The 23,307-nt window shown below is 40.7% G+C and overlaps 1 protein-coding gene across 1 annotated transcript; it reads left to right on the top strand.

Moving 5' to 3' along the window:
* Positions 1-3,412: 3,412 nt before the first annotated feature.
* Positions 3,413-3,682, top strand: LOC144324597 (late cornified envelope protein 3A-like). The gene has a single exon (XM_077916022.1). It carries the CDS (start codon positions 3,413-3,415, stop codon positions 3,680-3,682), a length of 270 nt encoding a protein of 89 aa, XP_077772148.1.
* Positions 3,683-23,307: the final 19,625 nt, after the last annotated feature.

Raw genomic sequence — 23,307 nt, 5'->3', positions numbered from 1 at the left:
ACCATTGGTTAGAAAAGAGCAGTCCCAGATTGCTAGTAATGAGCTCGGTTAGATCTAGTAGCTAGGTTGTGTGTTCACCAGTTAAATGAAAACAAGTTCATGGAATTCCAATCTCAGGCAAGCTAAATCTGTGACCATGAGGGAACAAGGCAAAAATAAGATACTGAGCACCAACAAACAAGATCATTGTCCAAACCACAAAAATGACCAACATCTTCTTTGCTTAGCCAACATAAGGAATTGCTATTTTGTTACCAACTACATCTTTAGCCTTGCCCCATTGCTCCCGGTTCTAGCTAAAAATTATTAAGATATTCTGTCATAGAAATGCTTCTGCTTTCTGACTGTACCCAATTCAGAGCAAAAGTTCAATTCCTTGAAACCTCCCCAAAATTGCCTAACACAAATCCAAATCCTATAACAAGCACCTTTTAATGTCCCCCCCATGGCATATTATCTCCCTCATTGCAACAACCCAACCAACACAACTTTGTTCTACTATAGAAGTGTTCCTGGTGGTCTTTGGGTGGGGAATATTAATGATGTTCAATAGATGGCCACTAGGTAAAGGAACAGATGAATGAATGACTTAAAGGAGAAGGAATTTTGTAGCAGGGTTCATGGTGACAGGAAGGGGAGAGTGGGCCCAAGGCAAACATGGGAACTATGAAGGACAGGAGTATCTCCATTCAGAGCCACAGACCAGGGACCAGGGTGGACTCTTTTGAAGGTCCATTGTTCCCCAGTAGCATGTCTTGGTTAGAATTTCCCCCTTCTCATCTGGCATTCTTGTAGCCTCTATCACTAGCAAAACTGAGAGGAATAGCTGTGAGATTTTCAGCGTTGTATGTTCCTCTTCGACTTTATCACCCAGTCTGGTGTGAGAAAGTACTCGTTTCACCCTTCATGAGTAATTCCTTCCAATACCTTATTAAGTGGTGCAGTCCTTAGCAATGTGAAGAGAGTGGACACTCTAGCATGGTGCTAGGGTCAAGCCTACAAATATCCTCTAAGAGACTCCTTCCAGAGACAGTAAGCATAAAGGACAGTCAATGCCAACTCTAACCCTCTCCTCCTTCCTCCATCCTCAGTCACTATTCCTTGTGACTCAGTGCAATTCATTCTCCCACAGGTATCTCAAAATAAATCATGAAATCCCTATGATTAAAAGTGGGTAAGTTGTAACGTGCATACCCTTATAAGGAATTTTATGTATAAAATAATAAACTATAAACTACAGAAAAGATTCACATATATTGATCATAAACATATTTCATTTGTAATTGCCATTTAATTGGAATATAAATAATTAATGTTCTGTTGTTGCTCTAACTGTAATCTTTTGGAAATAGCAAAATGCAGTAATTATAAGATGAAGTCAATGAGAAATTCAACTCTAGTACTATAATAGATTTCAACTGGAAATAGGATTCAGATTTTATTAAAAATAACTATGTACAAACCTTAGAAATGATCAGACCTCTTCTATGAAATGTGATGCATATAACATCACTACCATTATCCAGCCCATCATTAGTAGTATATTGAACAAATCATCTTCATGACTCCCATTATCTTAAATATGTCACACTGGTAGGTTATTTCACTTTTTCATAATCAATATTATTACATGCCACAGGAAACTAACATGGATAAAATTGATTTTTATCATACTAGGTATGGTCCTATTGATGGTCCTCTTAATATTTTATCTGCTCATTTATACAATCCTATCTCCAATCTCCAAAGAGTCTGCTCCAGATGGGTCCTGATCCCATTCTCCCAACATGCCTCATTCCCAGGGTCCTGTGCTCTCAGGTCACCCCAAATCCCCAGAAGTCAGAAGCTAATGTCATCTGAAAAAATCATTATCCTTGGGAATATGCAGAGCAATGGGAAACTGATGTGCAAAAGACTGAGGTATTTGGAGACATTTGTATCACAGGACAAATCACATGGTATTAAACAGACATGTTTGCTTCTCTGAAGTCTGTCCAGTTAAACTTGAAATACTCAAGGTCAGGAAATGTGTTTTTTTTTTAATTTTTATTTATTTATGATAGTTACAGAGAGAGAGAGAGGCAGAGACACAGGCAGAGGGAGAAGCAGGCTCCATGCACCGGGAGCCCGATGTGGGATTCGATCCCGGGTCTCCAGGATCGCGCCCTGGGCCAAAGGCAGGCGCCAAACCGCTGCGCCACCCAGGGATCCCAGGAAATGTGTTACATGCATCTCAGCATCATCAGTGCCCAGCAAAATTGCCATGGGGCAGAGCTGAAGTTAAAGATTCTGAGCTGAATGAATGAGTGAAAAAAGAAATGGTCCCAGACACACCTGGGGAGCAGTTATCAGGAGTTACTGGTTCCCTCTTGCCAGACATCTTGGCAAGCATGCAGGAAGAAACTAGAGACAATAGGAGTGTGCCAGGCTGTCATCTCCCCTGGTTGTGAAAGCAGCAGTGTGCTAGGGCTGTAAATCATGAACCTGACACAGGATAAACAGTTCCTACCCTGAGCCTCCTCAGGAACAGCCTTGTCCTATCTTCTCTGCATCCCGGGAGTATCCAGGAGAGAATAGAGCCCCAGATGGGAGAATTGGGACAACAAACACAGATTTTAGTAGGAAAAAGGAAAGCAGAGATGTCTGTGGAAGCAGCAAGAAGAAGACCTTAGAGGGTATCAGGGCATGGGGCTGGGTTCAGTGAGAAAGGAACCTTTGTGGAATGCATCATGGTCAGTGACATATCAGAACCCTGGCTCTTAGCATCTTGTCCATTCTTATTTTTTTATAATAAATTCATTTTTTATTGGTGTTCAATTTTCCAACATACAGAATAACACCCAGTGCTCATCCTGTCAAGTGCCCCCCTCAGTGCCCGTCACCCATTCACCCCCACCCCCCGCCATCCTCCCCTTCCACCACCCCTAGTTTTTTCTCAGTTAGGAGTCTTTATGTTCTGTCTGCCTTTCTTATATTTCCTACTCATTTCTTCTCCCTTCCCCTCTATTCCCTTTCACTATTATTTATATTCCCCAAATGAATGAGACCATATAATGTTTGTCCTTCTCCGATTGCTTGTCCATTCTTAATCCTGAAAGATGCGCTCAGGCAGAGAGACATTCTCAGGGTTCATCACTTAATTGGGTGTATTTGCTTCCATGTTTCTATGCAGACAGACAGACTTGTGGCCCAGGAAGAAGATGTCAGCATTGTTTTTGGAAGGAGGGCAAAGTGAAGGAAATGTCTTACCAGATCAGTTAACTTCATTCATTTTCCTCCTCAATGTCAGAGCTTGGGAAGCAGCTGGTATTCAGAGCAGAGTCTTCATAAAACTGTTCACAGAGAATACACTGGCCTAGAGCTCTTGCACTGTTTTCTTTATTCTGTCCAGGCTCCCTGCTCTCCCACCATGATGTCCTGCCAGCAGAGCCAGCAGCAGTGCCAGCCAAGTGCTCCTGAGGAGCCCAGCACAGTGCTCCCCTCCAGCTATACTTCAGGCTGTACTGGCAGATGGGCTTCAGGCTCTGGAGGTGGCTGTGGCCACAGATCCAGTGGCAGCTGCTGCCTGAGCCACCACAGGTCCCACCAGTGTGGGCACTACAGCTCTGACTCCTGTGACAGTGGCAGTGGGTGGCAGTCTGGGAGTTCTAGGTGTGGCCTCGGCTCTGTGGGCTGCTGCTGACCTGGTGTCCCAATGCTTAGACAAGCGATCTTAGAGGAAGCAGATATCATCTCAAGGACTAGCTCAGCCTCATGCGTTCCTCCAGATACCCGAATCTTCACGCACTTTGCCAGCTGCAATGTTCAGGGAGCAGCAAAGCTTCTCTGGGAGGCTCTTCCTATCCATTCTTCAGGAGCCCGCCAAAGGCCTGCCTCCTGTCTGCCAAAACTTGTAATATCTTCTTTTTTATTGAGATATAACTGACACATAATATTGTATTAGTTTAAGGAGCACAACATGATGACTTGATATATGTATGTATTGTGAAATGATCAGCATCATAAGTCTAGGTAGCAGACATAACCACACATAGACACATTTTTTTCCCTGATGTGAAATTTTAAAATTTACTCTCTCAGCAACTTTCAAATATGCAGTTCAGTATTATTAACTGTAGTCACCATGCTGTACATTACATCTCCATGACTTATTTATTTTATAACTGGAAATTTATACATTTTTACTCTCTTCAAATATATATTACATATATATCCCATATTTTCTTTATCCATTCATCCATCAATGAACACTTAGGTGGTTTTCCCACTAGGCTCCCTTTTACTTTGCTCCAACCCAGGCTTCTCTGTGGCTCTTTCTCCCTACTGTCCCTCCACCATTACCTTGTATAAGGAACACACCCCAAGTCTAGACCAGAAAAGTAGCAGTTCCAGTTCCTCCAAAGGAGCCTGTAGGAAAACAGTATTAAGTCAGGTCAAGGAGAGGTGCTAGTTTGGACTCAATGCCCATGAAGGCCTTATCTTCCCCATAATGCAGTGTGGGAAATGGCCTGACTCATGCCCAGACTCTGTAGGGATGTGACCATCACCATCAGATATGAAAGGGTATCCCAGGATCTGTAGCTATAAGAGTGTAAACAGGGAGATAAAGACTCCAGAAAATATCAGAGGAGTTGTTGAGAGAGCAGGGGAAGAAAGGAAGGTCTCGGAGATGACTATTAACCCAATTTCTTCAATAAAGACCTGGAGACATGATGATGAAAGTTGTATCTGAAAGGACTGTGGACACAGAGGAAAAATGAGGCTCATGTTTTGTAAATAAGGGTCTGATGTGAGAAAACTGGGAGAAGGGAAAAGTGAAAGTGAGATGGTGCTGGTTTTTAAAAGGAAGACAAGTGTAAGATCAAATATTAGCTTCAGACTTACTATGAGTCGGGCATGGTTCTGTGTGGCATTCAGCTCTCAATGAATCCTCCCAGCCACCCTTGGATCATTGTCATAGGTTTTTCTGACTTGCCAAGGTTGCCCAGCAGTCTGGCTGCAGGACTATCAATTCAATCATCACCCCATCCTGATTTGCTTCAAAGCAACAAATAGAATTCTATCTAAATTACTTTTAATCGGCCCAACTCAATGTTTTTAATACTGCTTTTTAAAAACTATACCACCCAGCTTCCAAACTATGTAAGTTGCAGCTGCTACAGGATCTCATCTGGAGCAGGAAGACACAAATTCCCTGATGTTAGAAGAAAGTACAAATGTCAACTGACCCACATTCAGCCCTTATGGAAACCACCATTTCACATATAAACTCAGAGACATTTTCCATTGACTAGAAATTGTTGAAATAATAGAAAAGCAGAAATTATCAGCCAGAGCTAAGCCAGGATATTTCTTAAAATGAAACTAAAAAACCAGTAAGACATCATAGAATTCCACTGCTAAATATGTACCCCAGAGCACTGAGAGCAGGGACTCAGATACTTGTGTACTCTTATTCATGACAGCACTATTCACACTTATCAAAAGGTAAAATCAATCCAAATATCCATCAACAGATGAATAGATAAACAAAACATAGTATAGATATATAACAGAATATTATTTGATCTTAAAAAGTAATGAAATTCTCATCCATGTTTCAACATGGATAAACCTTAAAAACATTATGCTAAATTAAATAAAACAAATACAAAAAGACAAATATATAATTTCACTCACATGAAGTACCTAGAACAGTCCAACTCAGAGACAGAAAGCAGAATAGAGGTGATCCAGGGTTTCAGGGAAAGGATAAGGGGGGCTATTGCCTAGTAGGGATACCCCTTTTTGTTTGAGGTGACAAAGAGTTCTGGAAATGAATAGTGGAGATGGTTCAGAACACAGTGAATATACTTAGTGCCAGCGAATAGTATACCTAAAAATGGTTAAAATGAAACATTTTATGGTCATGCATGTTTTTTCAAAGATTTTATTTATTTATCAATGAGAGACACACACACACAGATAGAAAAAGAGAGAGAGAGAGAGAGCCAGAGGGAGAAGCAGGCTCCATGCAGGGAGCCCGATGTGGGACTCGATCCCAGGACTCCAGGATCACACCCTGGGCCAAAGGCAGGCGTTAAACCACTGAGCCACCCAGGGAATCCCTGGTCATGCATATTTTATCACAATAAAAGAAGAAATAAGGAAAAAAATAATAGAGCGTGAGCTAAAGCCAAACTGGCACAGTGCCATGTGCTTTCACAAAATTAAGTTGTGGGTGGAAAATACCCTTGGAAAATGAAGGAGTAAAAATCAATTTCTTTTCAAAATTAATGGGAAACCAACTCCTCAGATTTTAGGTATAAAATGGTACCAAAAAAGGGCACCTGGATGGCTCAGTCAGTTAAGTGTCTGCCTTAGGCTCAAGTCATAATCCTGGAGTCGGGGATCAAGCCCACAAGGGGCTCCCTGCTCAGCAGGGAGTCCGCTTGTCCCTCTGCCCCTCCCCTCACTTGTGCTCTCTCTTTCTCTTACTCTCTCAAATAAATAAGTAAATAAAATCTTTAAAAAGATTTCTTTAAAAAGAAAAGGTACCAAAGATATTTCATAATATAGAGTTAATAATGTAAAATCTACTCTGAAATACACAGCCCAGCTCAGTTGGCTGAGCTAGGATTTTTTTGAGGACATGGATGTAGGTGTGGGATTCACACTCTAGCAGGCTCTGGGTTCACAGCACAGGCCATTTGCCACTCTGAAGCACAAGAAATTCTTAGCATTCAGCCAGGAAGTATAAAGAATGTTAAGTCATGGTTGAGACACCACACATGCCACACGTAACACACACATGCCACATACATGTATGCACAAACATACTGCATAACACACGTGTGTACATGCTACATGCATGACATATGCACACATAACAGGCTTGTGTGCGTGTGCCACATGCATAACATATACACACATGAACACACTGCATAACATATATGCATGCATGCTAAATGCATAGCACATATGCATATGCAAACACCACATAAAATATATGCACATATGCCACACATAAAACATATGCACACTCCACATAATGCATATGCACACATGCCACATACATAACACACGTGCACATATACCACATGTATAACATATATGAACACACTACATAACACACATGTGCATGCATGCCACGCACATTGCACATGTACACATGTGAACACATACACACACTAATATTCCAAGACCTAAAAGACCTCAAATTAAGATTTGTCTCTATTTATTTGAGATCCTTGGAGTTTGGGAGACACCAACATAGTTTTGACGAATTCAGGGATGCACTCAGCCTGAGGAAACATTAAGTTTGGCTAGGATACATCAAGTGGTGGCCATCAGTCCTACAAAGCAATGAGGTTTTTAATCCCACACCATCTGTTCTGACTCGAGGTGTCCTCTCCACACCAGGCTGTTCAGTACTCCCCTCCTCCACATGTCAGAACCCAGCCCAGCCTGCACAGGATACCATAACCTGACTTGGAATAAAAAGAAGAGGAAGGGGCAGCCTGGGTGGCTCAGTGATTTGGTGCCACCTTCGGCCTGGGGCCTGATCCTGGAGACCCGGGTTCGAGTCCCATGTCGGGCTCCCTGCATGGAGCCTGCTTCTCCCTCTGCCTGTGTCTCTGTCTCTCTGTGTGTGTGTGTGTCTCTCAATAAATAAATAAAATCTTTAAAAAATAAAAAAAGAAGAGGAAGGCAGATTCTCCTCACCTCAGGGAAGTCTGTGAACCCAGAGCAAAGAAGAAGCCAGCACCTATCAGGGAAAGCTCAAGTTGTACCCTCCCTCCTATCTCCCCTACCAGCCTGTGATCCTGCAGGAAAATGGCATCATCAAGCCCATGCAGGTAACAGGACACTGTGCATTCCTCTCCCTTTCACTCTGAGCACCACAGAGACTTGTGCAATATTACGGCACTTAATATATTGCATTTTATTTAGATGGTTCCACATTTGTTCACCATGACTGCGAGATCCTAGAAAACAGCTTGCGTTTTACTGGAATTGTCAACATTGCAAGTGTTTGGCACATATTCAAACACTGAGCAAGTCAGGGAGAAAGAGTAGGTCTGAGGAAGTCTAAGAAGCAGAGCCAGGGCTTTCTGGGTCCTTCTGGTATAACCTCTTACCCGTGTCCAGGAAAGTGCTGGAGCCTAGACCTGAGAAGGATGGATGGCCTTGCCTCACATGGAAAGTCTCCAGGTCCAGGATTACAGGGTGTTTCCCCCTTTTGTTGTCCCTATACATGAGTGTCATCTCTCCGCAGTCAAATTTTGACTTTATTATACTAAAAGGGTTTTTGTTGCCTTCTTGACTTCAGATTCTATGGCTCCTTTAATTCGTCATTAAAGGGCTTTTTTGACCTCCTCACTGCTTCCTAATTCCTGTGTATATTTATTGACTAGAAAGGCAGAGGACAAGGGTTCAGGGCAAAATATGGTAGTGACCAGAAGGGAGGACAGGCTTGAAAGGTGTCTGGCACACAACTCAGTGGTGGAGCAGTTTGGTACAGAAATGGCAGGATTTCGTCACGCCTGACCAGAGGTTGAGATGTTAGGAAAAGAAGTGATCAAGCATGACCCCTGGGCCTCAGGCCCATGTTGGGATGACTGCAGTGTCATTTCATCCCTAAATAAAGAATATGGGATGAGATCCTGGTTCAGGCAGACACTAAGTGCAATCTTAGACATGTTCAGCTTGAAGTCTTCATGAGACTTTCAAATGTATAGAATGCTTAGAATCAGTTGGAGGTAAGGAATCTTTGTAAGAACTTTAGGGTCAAGTACCCAGATTTTATTCCCAATTTGACTTTTTTTTTTTTTAACTGTGAGCCTGGCCAAATTATTTAACTTCTTTGGATAACTTCTTCATTCCTAAAGGGATAGTACTTTCAGCTCCTCCTCCCCCAATGAGTGCTGCAAAAAGTAATTGAGATAAAAGCATCAAAACACAGTATCTAGCACATAGAAAGTGCTTAGTAAATGGTAGCTTCTTTATTATTATTACATCAGCAACTGGTCAGTAAATAGAGTTCAGTTCTCCCCTCTCCCACCGCCAGCTATTCCTCCTGAGTTCCCAATTCCTGTTATTGACACCAAGTCTCAGTTATGGGTCTTAAAATTCCAGAGCCTTTTTTGAATTCCCCATGCCTCAAATCCAGGCAACCCCAAGCCCTAGAGAGCCAGCAGGTCAGCCGCAGAGGGACTCACACACCCACTCCCTCCTCTTCATCTCCAGAGTCAGGAGCCTTACTATACCCTCCTCAGGTCTTGCCAGAAAATGCCCAGAATCTGTCTCTCTCCTTTCTGCTTGTACATTCCTATTGGCCTGGAGCAGATAATATTTTCAATACCTCAAGGCAAGACTCTCCTCAAAAACTACCAATGAGATGTCACAAAATGAAAACAGATTTGGCCTGTTCCAGGAATAGAAAGGGGTCTGGGGTCAAGAACATGGGGAAGACAAGACAGGAAAACAAGGTAGAAAAGGCACCAGTCACATAGGACCTTAAGGCCAAGAACAAGAATTTGGAATTCAATCCAAATGCCATGGAGTATTTTAAAGCAGAGGGCCCGTCTAATATAATCTATGTTTTGCTTTATGTTTTATTAAGTGGCTTCCATGGGGAATGGTTGGGGACAAATGACAGTGAGAGAGCACCTGCAGGAAATGATTGTGACTCCAGGGAGGCAGCGGGGAGCAGAGAAGAAGGGATGCAAGTGAATTTAGGAAGCATTTAGGCAGTGGACTGGACAGGGCTTGTTGACGATTGCACGAGGTGGAGAGAGGGAACAGTGGAAGCTGAATTCTTTTCCTGCTGTGAGTTGGAAATGGCAAGTGTTCTGGTGTGCTGGCTCTCTTCCCCATTGGCGATCCTGACTTGCACTAGCCCCTTGGGGGGAGTCAAAGCCAAGGTTTGTCCTGGGTCCTGAGTGCCTTGCTAGTGGCGATCTGTGGCTAGTGTTCCCCAGCCTCTCCCCAGAGACTGCGTCCACATCAGTGGGGAGCTGCCTCACCTGATCACACAATTTGCAGCTCCAAGTGGCAAAAATTATCCCAACAAAGTTTTAAAAGGGAAACTACAGAGTAAAAATGTTTATGGTATCTATAAACAACATTAATATTTTTACATATCATTAGTGCTACATAACCTTCATATAGTGCAAATACAGTTAAGTCCTAACATATTAAGGAACAAAACATTATTTCATAATTATGAAGAATTGAGAAAGGACAAATGCAATCACAAAAGATCTGTAAATGGATAATAAACATGAAAATATTTTCGGCTGTAATAACAACAAAAATATTTTCCACCTGTCTTTTTGTAATTACCAGAATCTAGGTGTTCCAGGTTGTGAAGAACGGACATACTCACGGCAGTGGTAGTGACTAATTTAGCAGTGTGTCCAAAAAGCTTAAAAAGGTCATTGTATTTGACAGAGTAATAATTATTTCTAAGAAAATGCCCCCAGGTAAATCAACTAAAACTTTTTTAAACGTGTGTGTCATTCTTTAGAGAAGCAGTAAAGTAAAACTTATTTCAGTATCCAAAAATAAAAGAATAGTTAACTAAAATATTGTGCATAAAATGGATGAAATCTTGCTCATGGAAACCACTTGTAAAGATGAACAAATTCTCATGGTATAAAGTGAAAAAGCAGCATATTCCGTATGCAAGTGATGTCGATTTTGTATTCACACAAACAATACTTTTCATGCTTCCATAGTTTTTTTCAAATTTTGGTGAATGTGCATTACTCAATTTAAAAATTAACTTTATTTTTTAAAGAAGATTAAGTAGGCAGGATAGACTTTTAGGATTGGGGGGGTGGTCTTCATACAGCCTGGCCTTGAAGAAGTAGGGCTAAATGTCCACCCCTTCATTTCATCAATGAAGAAATAGATGTCTCTGCTCTTCCTTGGTCACTCAAGACAGTGACTGCCTCTACTGACCACTGCAAGGGAAAGGGCAATCCCTTGACCAGAAAGAAAGAGAAGGGGGACTGTCACCTGTATGAAGTTTCCCCTGGTCCTGCTCTGGCCCCGGGAAATGGACCGCTCCAGCAGCAAAGCCAAAAGCTCCACCTAGATTGGCCTACACTGCTTGGAACAAATGAAGGTTATCCCAGCCCCTAATCTCAAATGTGACCTTTCTGGTCCAGCTCCCAAGCCCTGCTGCTCATCTCTCAACTGACATTGTTATCTCTTTTGTTGCTGTTTAAAAAAGCAAACCTCTTAATTCTTTTTTTTTTAAGATTTTATTTATTTATTTATTCATGAGAGACACACAGAGAGAGGCAGAGACACAGGCAGAGGCAGAAGCAGACTCCTCACAGGGATCCCTATGCGGGACTTGATCCCAGGACCCCGGGATCACGACCTGAGCCAAAGGCAGATGCTTAACCGCTAAGCCACCCAGGCATCCCACAAGCCTGTTAATTCTATTGTGTACATGTGAACTCCCTATGACGGCAAAGCACTCAGCTCTTAAAATCTTTCAAACAAACCACCCAACTCAAATTTTATAGGGATACTTCCTTGGATCTTTTCTGAGCAGAGAAAGGATGTGGGAAAGCCACCTCAGCTGTGGGTGAACCTTTGCACCTTTGTCAGGCTCCTTTCTACAAAAACCTTCTGCCTTTTGGTGTCTTCTGAGCAGAACAAAGCAAGAGAGAGGCTTCCTTAGGTTTTCAGAATTTACCTTAAAAGAAGGTGACATCTCCTGTCCAGCCTGGGCTGCCTCTGCCCCTCTGCCTCCCCAGGTCTGTAGTGAGTGAAGGGGCAGAGGGAAGGCAGGAGAAAAACTTTGGTGATAAACAACACAATAGGACTATCACGTCATACTTGTGCACTCACCCAGTAAGGGAAGTTATAGTTCCTCTTTTCTTCCTAGTTGTCAATCCCATTTAAAATTAAGTTGAATTAGAAAGAAAAGAAATAACAAACCCACAGTCACTTTACTTATTTATTTATTTTTATATAAATTTATTTTTTATTGGTGTTCAATTTGCCAACATATAGAATAACACCCAGTGCTCATCCTGTCAAGTGCCCCCCTCAGTGTCCGTCACCCAGTCACCCCAACCCCCCGCCAACCTCCTCTTCCACCACCCCTTGTTCGTTTCCCAGAGTTAGGAGTCTTCATGTTCTGTCTCCCTTTCTGATATTTCCTACCCATTTCTTCTCCCTTCCCCTCTATTCCCTTTCACTATTATTTATATTCCCCAAATGAATGAGACCATATAATGCGTGTCCTTCTCCGATTGACTTATTTCACTCAGCATAATACCCTCCAGGTCCCTCCACATCGAAGCAAATAGTGGGTATTTCTCAATTCTAATGGCTGAGTAATATTCCATTATATACATATACCACATCTTCTTTATCCATTCATCTTTCGATGGACACTGAGGCTCCTTCCACAGTTTGACTATCCTACAGTCATTTTAAACTCAAGGAACATTTGGGGGAGTTTTTACTGTTAAATGTACTCAAACTATAACTGGGACTTCCCTGGCTCTGATATGTTGTCTTCTGAACTGTCATCCTCATTCATTTCAAAACTACTTTCCTCTCCTACAATGGTCCCACATTTGCCCAAAGGATGACTCCCAGGATAATGACTTTGCATACCTATATTCCACATCACCATAGTAGGTGTTAGCAGAAAATGACAGCTTTGGGGGATAATTTGTTTCCCTAATACACACATACAAATATACAGACGCTTATTCACACATATTCATGCACGTGTTTTTCTAAGTCCAGACACCAAGCACCACCTGGGGTCTACAAACAGGTGACATGCTTATTTTATGTAAATCTAGAGTCGGAGGGGTAATCACTGAGGCAAGAAGCCTGTTTAACTGGGATGGCTACCCAAGGGTGACCAGATGGCTGTGTCTTCTTGATGAAAGTCTTTGAGGTGCCTGCAGAGGGGGGTATGGGGTCAGAGAAGGAGCTCAGATTCCATTCCAGGACACTCGGTCTAAATCGAGCAATGCTGCTTCCTCTATAATGGAGATGATGATGGTAATAACCACTTTCCTGCCTATATAAAAGTGTCAAAAATAAGAGTTGAAGAGACTGTGGGCTAAACCTAAAATTAATAAAAATGATTATATATAGGAGAGAGATGGGACAAGGAAGAAGCTGGACTTTGCTGAATATATCTTGCTTTATAGTTTTGGCTTTAGAATAATGCAAATATTTAATACATGATTAAAAACGGAAGTATTAAATTTAAAACTCTAAACAGTGAAAGCAAACAATAACGAATGTGTTGTGGGGCCCAGGACAGGCTGCACCACAGCGGCATGCTGATTATTTTGAACTGGAACTACTTGGGAAGCAGCCAGTGCAGGGACGCACAGACCCTCCTTTAACTCCCTGAAAGCAGGAATCACATCTCCCATACGAAAGGTACCCTCCCTGTACTGGGAAGTAAAAATACATGCTTCTCCCCAGAGATAGGAACTTTAAAGCCAAAAAGGCTGTGGAAACAAACCTTGTTACTTTTCTTCTAATCTGCTACTTCAGCCTATATTCCACTTAGAATTCCTTACAAATTAAAATCCCAAATAACTGTTTTCTTTATCTTTTCAATTCCTCACAGATTTATTGTCTCTTTGTCTAAAATGTGTCAAAACTGCCCACTTTGGTCATTTCTTTGGGTCTCAGTTGCCTTATTGGGCTTTCATGTGTATATAATAAAACTTTCAGGTTTTTTTTTCTCCTGTTAGTCTGCCTCATATCAATTTTTATTTCTAAACTACCTAGGAGAATCTTGGTGCATTAAGAGTGCACCTATCATGATGAGCACTGAGCAATGTATGGAATTGTTTAATCCCTATATTGTACACCTGACACTAATTTACTTATACTTCAATAAAAAATGAAATAATTTTTAGAAAGAACCGTAGGGGGAAAGAAGGAATTTCTCCCTCTCCTACAGTGTCTGTACATGACATGTACATAACTACACTGAGAAAACAATTAGTTCAAGTAACTTTAAGACACAGTATTTTGACTACTCATCTATATCCCAAGCTCAAAGAAACTTCACATAGTGCTGATTGATCTCATCACTAGTAATAATATTGGTATCATCACTTGGAGACTATCATAGGATTCCTACAGGATATATAATAGGATAAAACAAAGCAGAACAAAACTTTCAGCACTAGAGGAAAAAGATGCAAGAATAATATGAACAAGCACATATCCTAAAATGTTAATTTGAATTGAAATATTATTCATTTGTGGGGTTTTTTTCTTGAAAAAATGCATTCCCTAGTATTGTCCATTAAAAAGACCTAGCAGCAATAAAAACTTAGCAGCATCTTCATCCACAGTGTCCATATTAGGGTCTCTAAATACCATTTCCACTAAAAGAATGTGGGCTTTTTGGAGAAATACTCAAGGCTATTCTGAGACTGATGATGCACAAGACGATCCCAGGATATCTTACTGCATCATAAAGAAAGCTACTGGGTTGTATCAAAAAGATACAGGAAGCTTCCAAAATTGGACAATTGGAGAAAAAAATTATTCTTTGTGTAACTGATCTATTGCAATTGATCAAGTCATATGAAGAACTAGAGAAATCCATGTGTCCTTCATGATGCTCATTTTTTAAAAACGATTTTCTTTGGAAATTGCCAAGCCACCAACCCATTATTCTGATAACTGGCAAGAGAAAGAATTTAGTATTTACTCTGTCCTTCATATCTAAACTGTATTTCAGGTTGCCACATAGTTGATGAGGAAAGTTGTTTTTGACAAAAACAATATTAGTTAATAAATGGAGAATAAATGATATAAAAATCACTATTTATTAACTCCTAAAGAAAGAATAGTTCCAGCAACTATCACCATTATGTACTGATGGCACTAGGAGAAAAGTTTACGAGGAACTTTAAAATGAAAGTGTGAGTGGTGCCAAGACCACCCAACCTGCCAGATCAATCTTAACATCACTAAAATAGAATGTTCAGATAGCATGTATCTCGTGTATGGTGTGGTAAGAAGCACATAACATTGCCCCGGAATATGTCTGCCCCACACACGTGAACATGAATTCAAGCTTCTTGATCTAATCACCAGTTGAGAAGAAATACTAATGAGTATAAAAATGCCAAAAGAAGTTAAATGACACCAGAGAGATGCAATCAGCTGAAATCAAAATATGAGAAATTCTTTAAGATGAATAATCTATTTCTTTAAAAAGTAAATGATGTGAAAGAGGAAGGAACGTCTGTAGATCAGAAGAAATCTAACAGACATACTGTTACAGCACTCCAGCTGGTTTTAAGAGTTAACTTGTTCCTAGATAACACACTCCTTCACTTGCTGGCCTACAGCCTTTGGTCTATAACAGAACTAATTTACTTTTTTGAAATTTGCAGACCACTAGCCTTGAGGAGTGAATGACCAGAAACTTCCCAGTCCACAGAGGCCAGCAAGTCTGTTTGAAGCCACCTTGGCTTTCTGATTAGCCCAACAATTTTTTTTTTTTTTAGAAAAAAAATTTTTTTAGGTCCCACAAATGATTTTACTGACCTCCCTTTGTGCATCTGTAGTCCTTGCCCTCCTTTGCAGAAAGAACAGAGTCCCGCACGTCACAAAACAGATACCAGACTATCTTGCACTGACATAACATCTGTAGTTGGCATCATCAAGAAATGTTGCAGGTTGCTGCAATCCCTTTGCTAATTAACTGCCCTAACCCCCTCTAAAAACCCCTGGGCCAGGCAGAAACCTCAGAGTTGGCCTTTGGACAAGAGTCCACCTTCCTTCCCAGGTGGCCAGCCTCCTGAATAATGCTCACATTTCTTTTCAATTAAAACTATTCTCTTCAGTAATGGCCTTTCAAGGATGGGCAGCTGAGCTTTAGTTTAACAATATCAAACTAATGTGTGAACATTTTTTGTATCCTAATTCAAAAACCCAACTTCAAAGCCACGTTTTTTAGATAATTGTGGAAAAATGAACATGAACTAGGTGTTATGTGATATTAAAGAAGTAATATTAATTCTGTTAGGAATAGTAGTGGCTGGAGTTATATAAGAAAGAGAAATGTCCTCATGTGTTCAAGAGACACACATCAGTATTTATGGGTGGGAAAAAACATGTCTGAATTTTCCCTTAAAATAGTGCAGGAAGGGCACCTGGGTGGCTCAGTCAGTTAAGCATCTGCTTTGGGCTCATATCATGGTCCAAGGTCCTGGGATGGAGACCCACATCAAGTACCCTGCTCAGTGGGGAATCTACTTCTTCCTCTCCCTCTGTCTCCCACCCTTGCTCATGCTCATACTCTGCCTCTCTTTTTCTTTCAAATAAATAAATAAAATCTTTATTTTTAAAGGTATTTATTAATTTATTTGAGAGAGAGAGAAAGAGAGAGAGAGAGAGCACCAGTGGCAGAGAACACATGCAGGGGGTTAGAGGGAGAAGCAGGCTCCTGCTGAGCAGGAAGTCAGACTCAGGGCTGGACCCTAGGACCCTGGGATCATGACCTGAGCCACCTAGGAGCCCCAAATAAAATCTTAAAAAAAAAAAAAAAACAACGTGTTAAAATAGTCCAGGAATGGGGCACCTAGGTGGCTCAGTCAGTTGGACTCTTGAGTTCAGCTCGAGTCATGATCTCCAGGTCCTTGGATTGAGACTCTCATCAGGCTCCATGCTCAGCAGAGAGTCTGCTTCAGAATTCTCTATCTCCCTCTGCCCCTCCCCTCTTTCATCAATAAATATTTAAAAATAATAATAAACAATAAAATAAAATAGTCTGGAAAAAAAGTTTGTGCAAGGGAGGGAGCAAGGCAATAGATGAAACAATATTAGCAAAATGTTGATTGGGTAATTAGGAGCTCATTATCCTATTCTATCTCTTTTTGTACAGACTTGAAATTTTCCATAAATAAAGACTATAAAAACAAAACATAATCAATACACATAATTTAGTATGTGAAGTTTCTTTGTAAAGTGTCAAGTTCTATGCACGTGAGGGGAATTATTGCTATGATAACTGGCCCTGAGCTGATCCAGAGGGCAGCATAAGGGCCAAAGAGGAGGAGTAAAGCTCAGGACAGGGAGCCTGCACTGGTAAGAGTGCGAAGAAGCAGGCCCTCTACACCTTGATGGGAAGATAGCTTGGTACAAAATGCAGCAATTCCACTTCTACACATTCACCTAATGTTTATCCTACAGCCATGTGACACTGTATCTTTCTTGCCTAAAGTATATAGATTCAATCCTGCCACTGTCTATCTCATCACCTTGTTTTGCTGTCTTCATTATAATTATCACTATTTGTGATTATCTTATTTGTGGTCTATTTATTCCTTTTTTGGAGGGGTTGGACTGGACTTTTTTTTTAATAATAAATTTATTTTTTATTGGTGTTCAATTTGCCAACATACAGAATAACACCCAGTGCTCATCCCGTCAAGTGCCCCACTCAGTGCCTGTCACCCATTCACCCCCACCCCCCGCCCTCCTCCCCTTCCACCACCCCTAGTTTGTTTCCCAGAGTTAGGAGTCTTTCATGTTCTATCTCCCTTTCTGATATTTATTTCCCACACACTTCTTCTCCCTTCCCTTATATTCCCTTTCACTATTATTTATATTCCCCAAATGAATGAGAACATGTAATGTTTGTCCTTCTCCGATTGACTCATTTCACTCAGCATAATACCCTCCAATTCCATCCACGTTGAAGAAAATGGTGGGTATTTGTCATTTCTAATGGCTGAGGAATATTCCATTGGATACATAAACCACATCTTCTTTATCCATTCATCTTTCGATGGACACCGAGGCTCCTTCCACAGTTTGGCTACTGTGGACATTGCTGCTAGAAACATCGGGGTGCAGGTGTCCCGGCATTTCATTGCATCTGTATCTTTGGGGTAAATCCCCAGCAGTGCAATTGCTGGGTCATAGGGTAGGTCTATTTTTAACTCTTTGAGGAACCTCCACACAGTTTTCCAGAGTGGCCTGCACCAGTTCACATTCCCACCAACAGTGCAAGAGGGTTCCCTTTTCTCCGCATCCTCTCCAACATTTGTGGTTTCCTGCCTTGTTAATTTTCCCCATTCGCACTGGTGTGCGGTGGTATCTCACTGTGGTTTTGATTTGTATTTCCCTGATGGCAAGTGATGCAGAGCATTTTCTCATGTGCATGTTGGCCATGTCTATGTCTTCCTCTGTGAGATTTCTATTCATGTCTTTTGCCCATTTCATGATTGGATTGTTTGTTTCTTTGCTGTTGAGTTTAATAAGTTCTTTATAGATCTTGGAAACTAGCCCTTTATCTGATATGTCATTTGCAAATATCTTCTCCCATTCCGTAGGTTGTCTTTTAGTTTTGTTGACTGTATCCTTTGCTGTGCAAAAGCGTCTTATCTTGATGATGTCCCATAGTTCATTTTTGCTTTTGTTTCTTTTGCCTTCGTGGATGTATCTTGCAAGAAGTTACTGTGGCTGAGTTCAAAAAGGGTGTTGCCTGTGTTCTCCTCTAGGATTTTGATGGAATCTTGTCTCATATTTAGATCTTTCATCCATTTTGAGTTTATCTTTGCATATGGTCTATTTATTCCTGATGTCCCTCTTCCCCTTCAGAGGTTAACATTGAGGATTAGAAACTTTGTTCCTCATTTGAAATCCTCAGCACCTAGTATAATGCTGGATAGAATTAAAGTGCCTAATAAATATTTGTTGAATGAATAAATGATGTGCATTACAGCCTATCTAATTATAGTAACAAATCATAGGCAAGACACTGTCCAGCAATAGGAGTTGGTTAAATAATTGGTGGATTATCCATACAATGGAAGCTGTTCTGGCATGAAAAACATACCATGGATGAATGCGTATTGTCATGAAAAGATGCTGTAATATAATAGGTGAAAAGTTCTGATGAAAAAATAACATTCACAGCCTGAATACAATTTTGTTAAAAGGAAAAAAAGCTTGCATAGATAAAGTTCTGAAGAAATATGATTATCTGTGGATAAGAGTTATGAGGTGTTTTGATTTATAATTTTCTACAGTGAATACAACTATTACAGTGATGAGAAAAATTACATTAATATAAAAAATGTAGTACAAAAATTTTCTAAGAAATTAAAATTTTCCAAATGAATGTAACTGGGGCACCTGGGTGGCTCAGTCAGTTAAGCAGCTGCCTTTGGCTCAGGTCATGATACCAGGGTCCTGGGATAGAGCCCTAGTTCAAGTTCCCTGCTCAGCAGGGAGCTGCTTCTCCCTCTCCCTCTGCTGTTCCCCTTGCTTGTGCTCTCTCTCTCTCTGTCCAATAAATAAAGTCTTTTCAAAAAATGAATGAAACTATCTTGTAGGTTGTGAGTTCTCATCTTGTCTGTAGACATGTTCAGGCATCAACTGGGTTACTGCACAGGAGACTTTTCCTGCAAGAATGAGCGATCCTAACATGATCTCTAAAATCCCTTCAAATGTCAAAGATGTTGTGAATTTTGGACTATTTATGTCTAACAGTTTTTTTAAACATATTTTTAACTAAAAAGATAATACAATAATCATTTCATCTTTATTATTGATTGGGAATTAGTTACAGAAAGGATATGATGTCAAAATTGAGCCCAAGCATCTTCCCTGTGTTTCTGGATTGGGTGGAGTACAGGGTTAATGTGCTGCTTTGTACTGAGAATGCACCACACCTTGATGTAATTTTCTGATGAGCACCAAGTACAAAGCAAAGATTAAATTATAGAGTTTATGTTGTCAACAATCAATCAGTAGTTGCTTTTGAGCAACTTCTATATACAAATCATAGTGCTGGGTAGACAGGAAAACACTAAAATGTATAGGATGCAGCCACTGTCCTCAAGAAGCTTCAAGTCTAAGAGTATAAGAAATTGGCCTTCCTTTAGCAATGGAATGAGAATCAATAATTGGTCACTAGATTTTAGCTTCCTTTTGAGGTTGTATCCCATCAAGTGCCACTGATCCCTCCCCAGGGCATATTTGACTCTAAGAAGAGCAGAAGTTCTTTCCCTTGATTCCCATAGTGCGGGTGAGACAAACCAGGAACTTTTTTTTTTTTTTTAAGATTGTATTTATTTATTCGTGAGAGACACAGAGAGAGGCAGAAAGAGAAGCAGGCCCCATGCAGGGAGCACGATGTGGGATTCCATCCCGGGACTCCAGAATCATGCCCTGGATCACGCTAAAGGTAGATGCCCCATCGCTAAGCCACCCAGGTATCCCCAAACCTGGAACTTTCAAAGAACCAACTACTAGTTCTGGCAATATTGCTTATTAGAAACCTTTAAAATTTTTATTCTATAACCATCTCAAGTGTAAAATAAAATAGAACAAATACCCTTTTCATGCAAACCTATGCTTGCAGGAAAGTAAAAACAAAACAAAACAAAACAAAAAAACAAAAAAACAAAAAAAACAAAAACAAAAACAAAAACAAAAAACCTCAGATTCCATAATTCAAAGAATTGAAAATCAAAACCAGAAAAGGGAGTCTGTATATGGATATGGCAGCTACCTGAGGGCAAGGTGGTTCATTTTCTAGAGGTCTGAGATCTAAGGTCATGAAGAAAATGACACAGTGCTGGGAGCAATAAAGAGGACTTCTTCTGCAAAAAAGTGGAGTAAGAAAGGGTACCACAAGACACAAGGAAACCTGTTGCCTTCCTCTGGGCTTACAGAGGGCAGGGAGAGAAAATCAACCTTTAAAATTAATACCCATAGGCTTGTGCTTCATATTAGTTTTCCATTTATTTAAAGTATACTACACATGTGGTCTAAGAGTCCGTAAGCTAAATAACTAAAATGAAAATTGGTCCAAAGTAGGTGGCTTGGGATACCTGACAGTAATAAGCCCAAAATCAATCTAGAGGAATTTTCTTCAATTTAAGCCACATAAGATATCCACAAATAAAGTTCCATTGAAGATATAGGTTGTTTTCTTGTGTGTCTTGTAATTTTGAATTATGAACTCATCTTCAGTGAGAGTCCATATATTCTAAAAACAGTAGGATTAGACTACCAAGAAATTTCAGATTAATAAAATATCTGGGAGATTCCTGGGTGGCTCAGCGGTTTAGCGTCTGCCTTCGGCCCAGGGCATGATCCTGGAGTCCTGGGATTGAGTCCCACGTCAGTTTCCGTGCATGGAGCCTGCTTCTCCCTCTGCCTGTGTCTCTGCCTCTCTCTTTCTGTCTGTGTCTCTCATGAATAAATAAATAAAATCTTAAAAAAAATACCTGATAAATATTATAAAAACAAGAATATTTCAAATGATTGAATATAACATTTTTAAAGATTTTATTTATTTATTCATGAAAGACACAGAGGGAGAGGCAGAGACATAGGCAGAAGGAGAAGAAACAGGCTCTCCACAAGGGACCCTGATATGGAACTTGTTCCCAGGACCCCAGGATCGTAACCTGAGCCAAAGGCAAACGCTCAACCACTGAGCCACCCAGGCATCACTAAAGATAAATAAATTTAAAATGTAAGAAAGCATATAGACACTGTTTAAAAATCATCAAAAGAAAAATAAGAAATTAAAAATATAAATATTGACATTTTAACATCAACAAATGGTATAGGTTAAAATTAGATTTGGCTAAAAATAAGAGACCAAAAAGGTGATGGCTTAGTAAATTATAAATCTCTCACAGAAAATTAGTTTTGGGAGCACCGGGGATGCTCATCCAGACTCCATCTTTCTGCCTGAAGTCCTAACCAAGAGCCTCACACAGATTAGGCCCTCAGTAGAAGTGTGAGGAATGAGTGAATGAAATAGTTCTCTGTAGAAAGAGAAAATCAGACCCCTGTGGGCTGAACGAAGATTATCATGTGCAAATGTAGAAGTAGAGCTAAAAGAGAGTAGAAAATAAAGTTATAAAGGACAAGTCCAAAGGATCAGAAAGCCCTGAGGAAAGAGCAGTGTCATTAAAGGAGGGGCAGAAGCTAATCAACAGTGAGCAATGCTGCGCAGAGGGCTAGGGCCTTGGGCATGGGAGAAAGACCACTTGGTGACCTTGGAGTGAACAAAGTGGTTGATGGGACAGGGTTATTTTGTGGGATTGAAAAAGATATATAAATACAAGATAGAGTAATGAATGGCACTCTTTGAAAATGTCGTGGTTCATTATGGCTTGAGGATAAAGTTCCAGGAGCTGTAGGTAGTTGAACAAGGCCCTGCCTTGTCTGTTCCCTGACCAGCTGTATAATCTCACCTGCCTGGGCTTCCTGGAATTCCAGCACGCAAAATTGTTTGCTACAAAACACATGCTCACCTCTCTAGCCTTTACACTAAAGGCTGTTTACTTTAACTTAAATATTTTTTCTGATCCTCTCAGCCTGGAAAAGCCCTACACATTCTTCAGGGCCAAGTTCAAGCAATACCTTTTGCCAACTCCTCAGCAGATGAGCAGTCCTTGCTCTGTGGTACAAACTTCATATGCTGACTTCAAGCATTTATCACATTATACTGTGTTGTGATATTTGACTCTCTCCCACTAAGCTACTGGAGAAGAGTTACCTGCTTGTTTTATACGGTACCTAGCATATAGTAAGTGATCAATAAGTTTTTAATTAGTGAAAGGTTGTAGTTATAAATAAACTAAATCACTGAGAGAAGGGTGATAGAGGAAGGAGGTTCATTTCTGACTTTCAAGCACGTGTAGTCACATTTCATACATGTAAAAAATGGCCTTGAAGACTGCAAATAAAGTTTCCAAACATGCAGATCTGATATAGCTACATTACTGGTAATAGAACTAATATATTCTTTTTTAAATATTTAGATTTATTTATTTGAGAGAGAGAGGGCATGGCCCAGGAAGGGGCAGAGGGACAAGCCGAATCCCCACTGAGTTTGCAGCATGACTGAGGGCTCAATCCCAGGATCCTGCGTTCAGGACCTGAGCTGAAGCCAGATGCTTCACCGGAGCCACCCAGGTGCCCCAGAACTAATATATTCTTAAGAATGACATGTACCATTAAGTGAGATATGTTAGAAGCCCTGCTTCTTGCCCTGATGCAGTGTCTGTAAGAGAGGAAGGGATACTTGCTTTTCCAGGGTGAACACATTCTGAGGCAAGCTGACATATTTCAGATTTATCAGAACCAAATCATTCTGATCTACTGCAGTGTCACTCATAGAAAAGAGGATGTTGCACTTACTCACTATGAACACCAGTTTCCTGTTCAACCTGTTCCATCTGGTCCAGATGAAACTGCTATCCCATCAGATGGAATCTTACTATAACTGTTCAATCCCTTAAAGGCACCAAGATGAATCATGCA

This window comes from Canis aureus, chromosome 12 (genome assembly GCF_053574225.1).
Source record: "Canis aureus isolate CA01 chromosome 12, VMU_Caureus_v.1.0, whole genome shotgun sequence".
Taxonomy (NCBI): domain Eukaryota; kingdom Metazoa; phylum Chordata; class Mammalia; order Carnivora; family Canidae; genus Canis; species Canis aureus.
This window is presented reverse-complemented; position numbering and strand designations above follow the sequence as displayed.

What these genes read in the sequence shown, in the direction of transcription:
- LOC144324597 (XM_077916022.1), top strand. Translation starts at nt 3,413, where the DNA reads ATGTCCTGCCAGCAGAGCCAGCAGCAGTGCCAGCCAAGTGCTCCTGAG.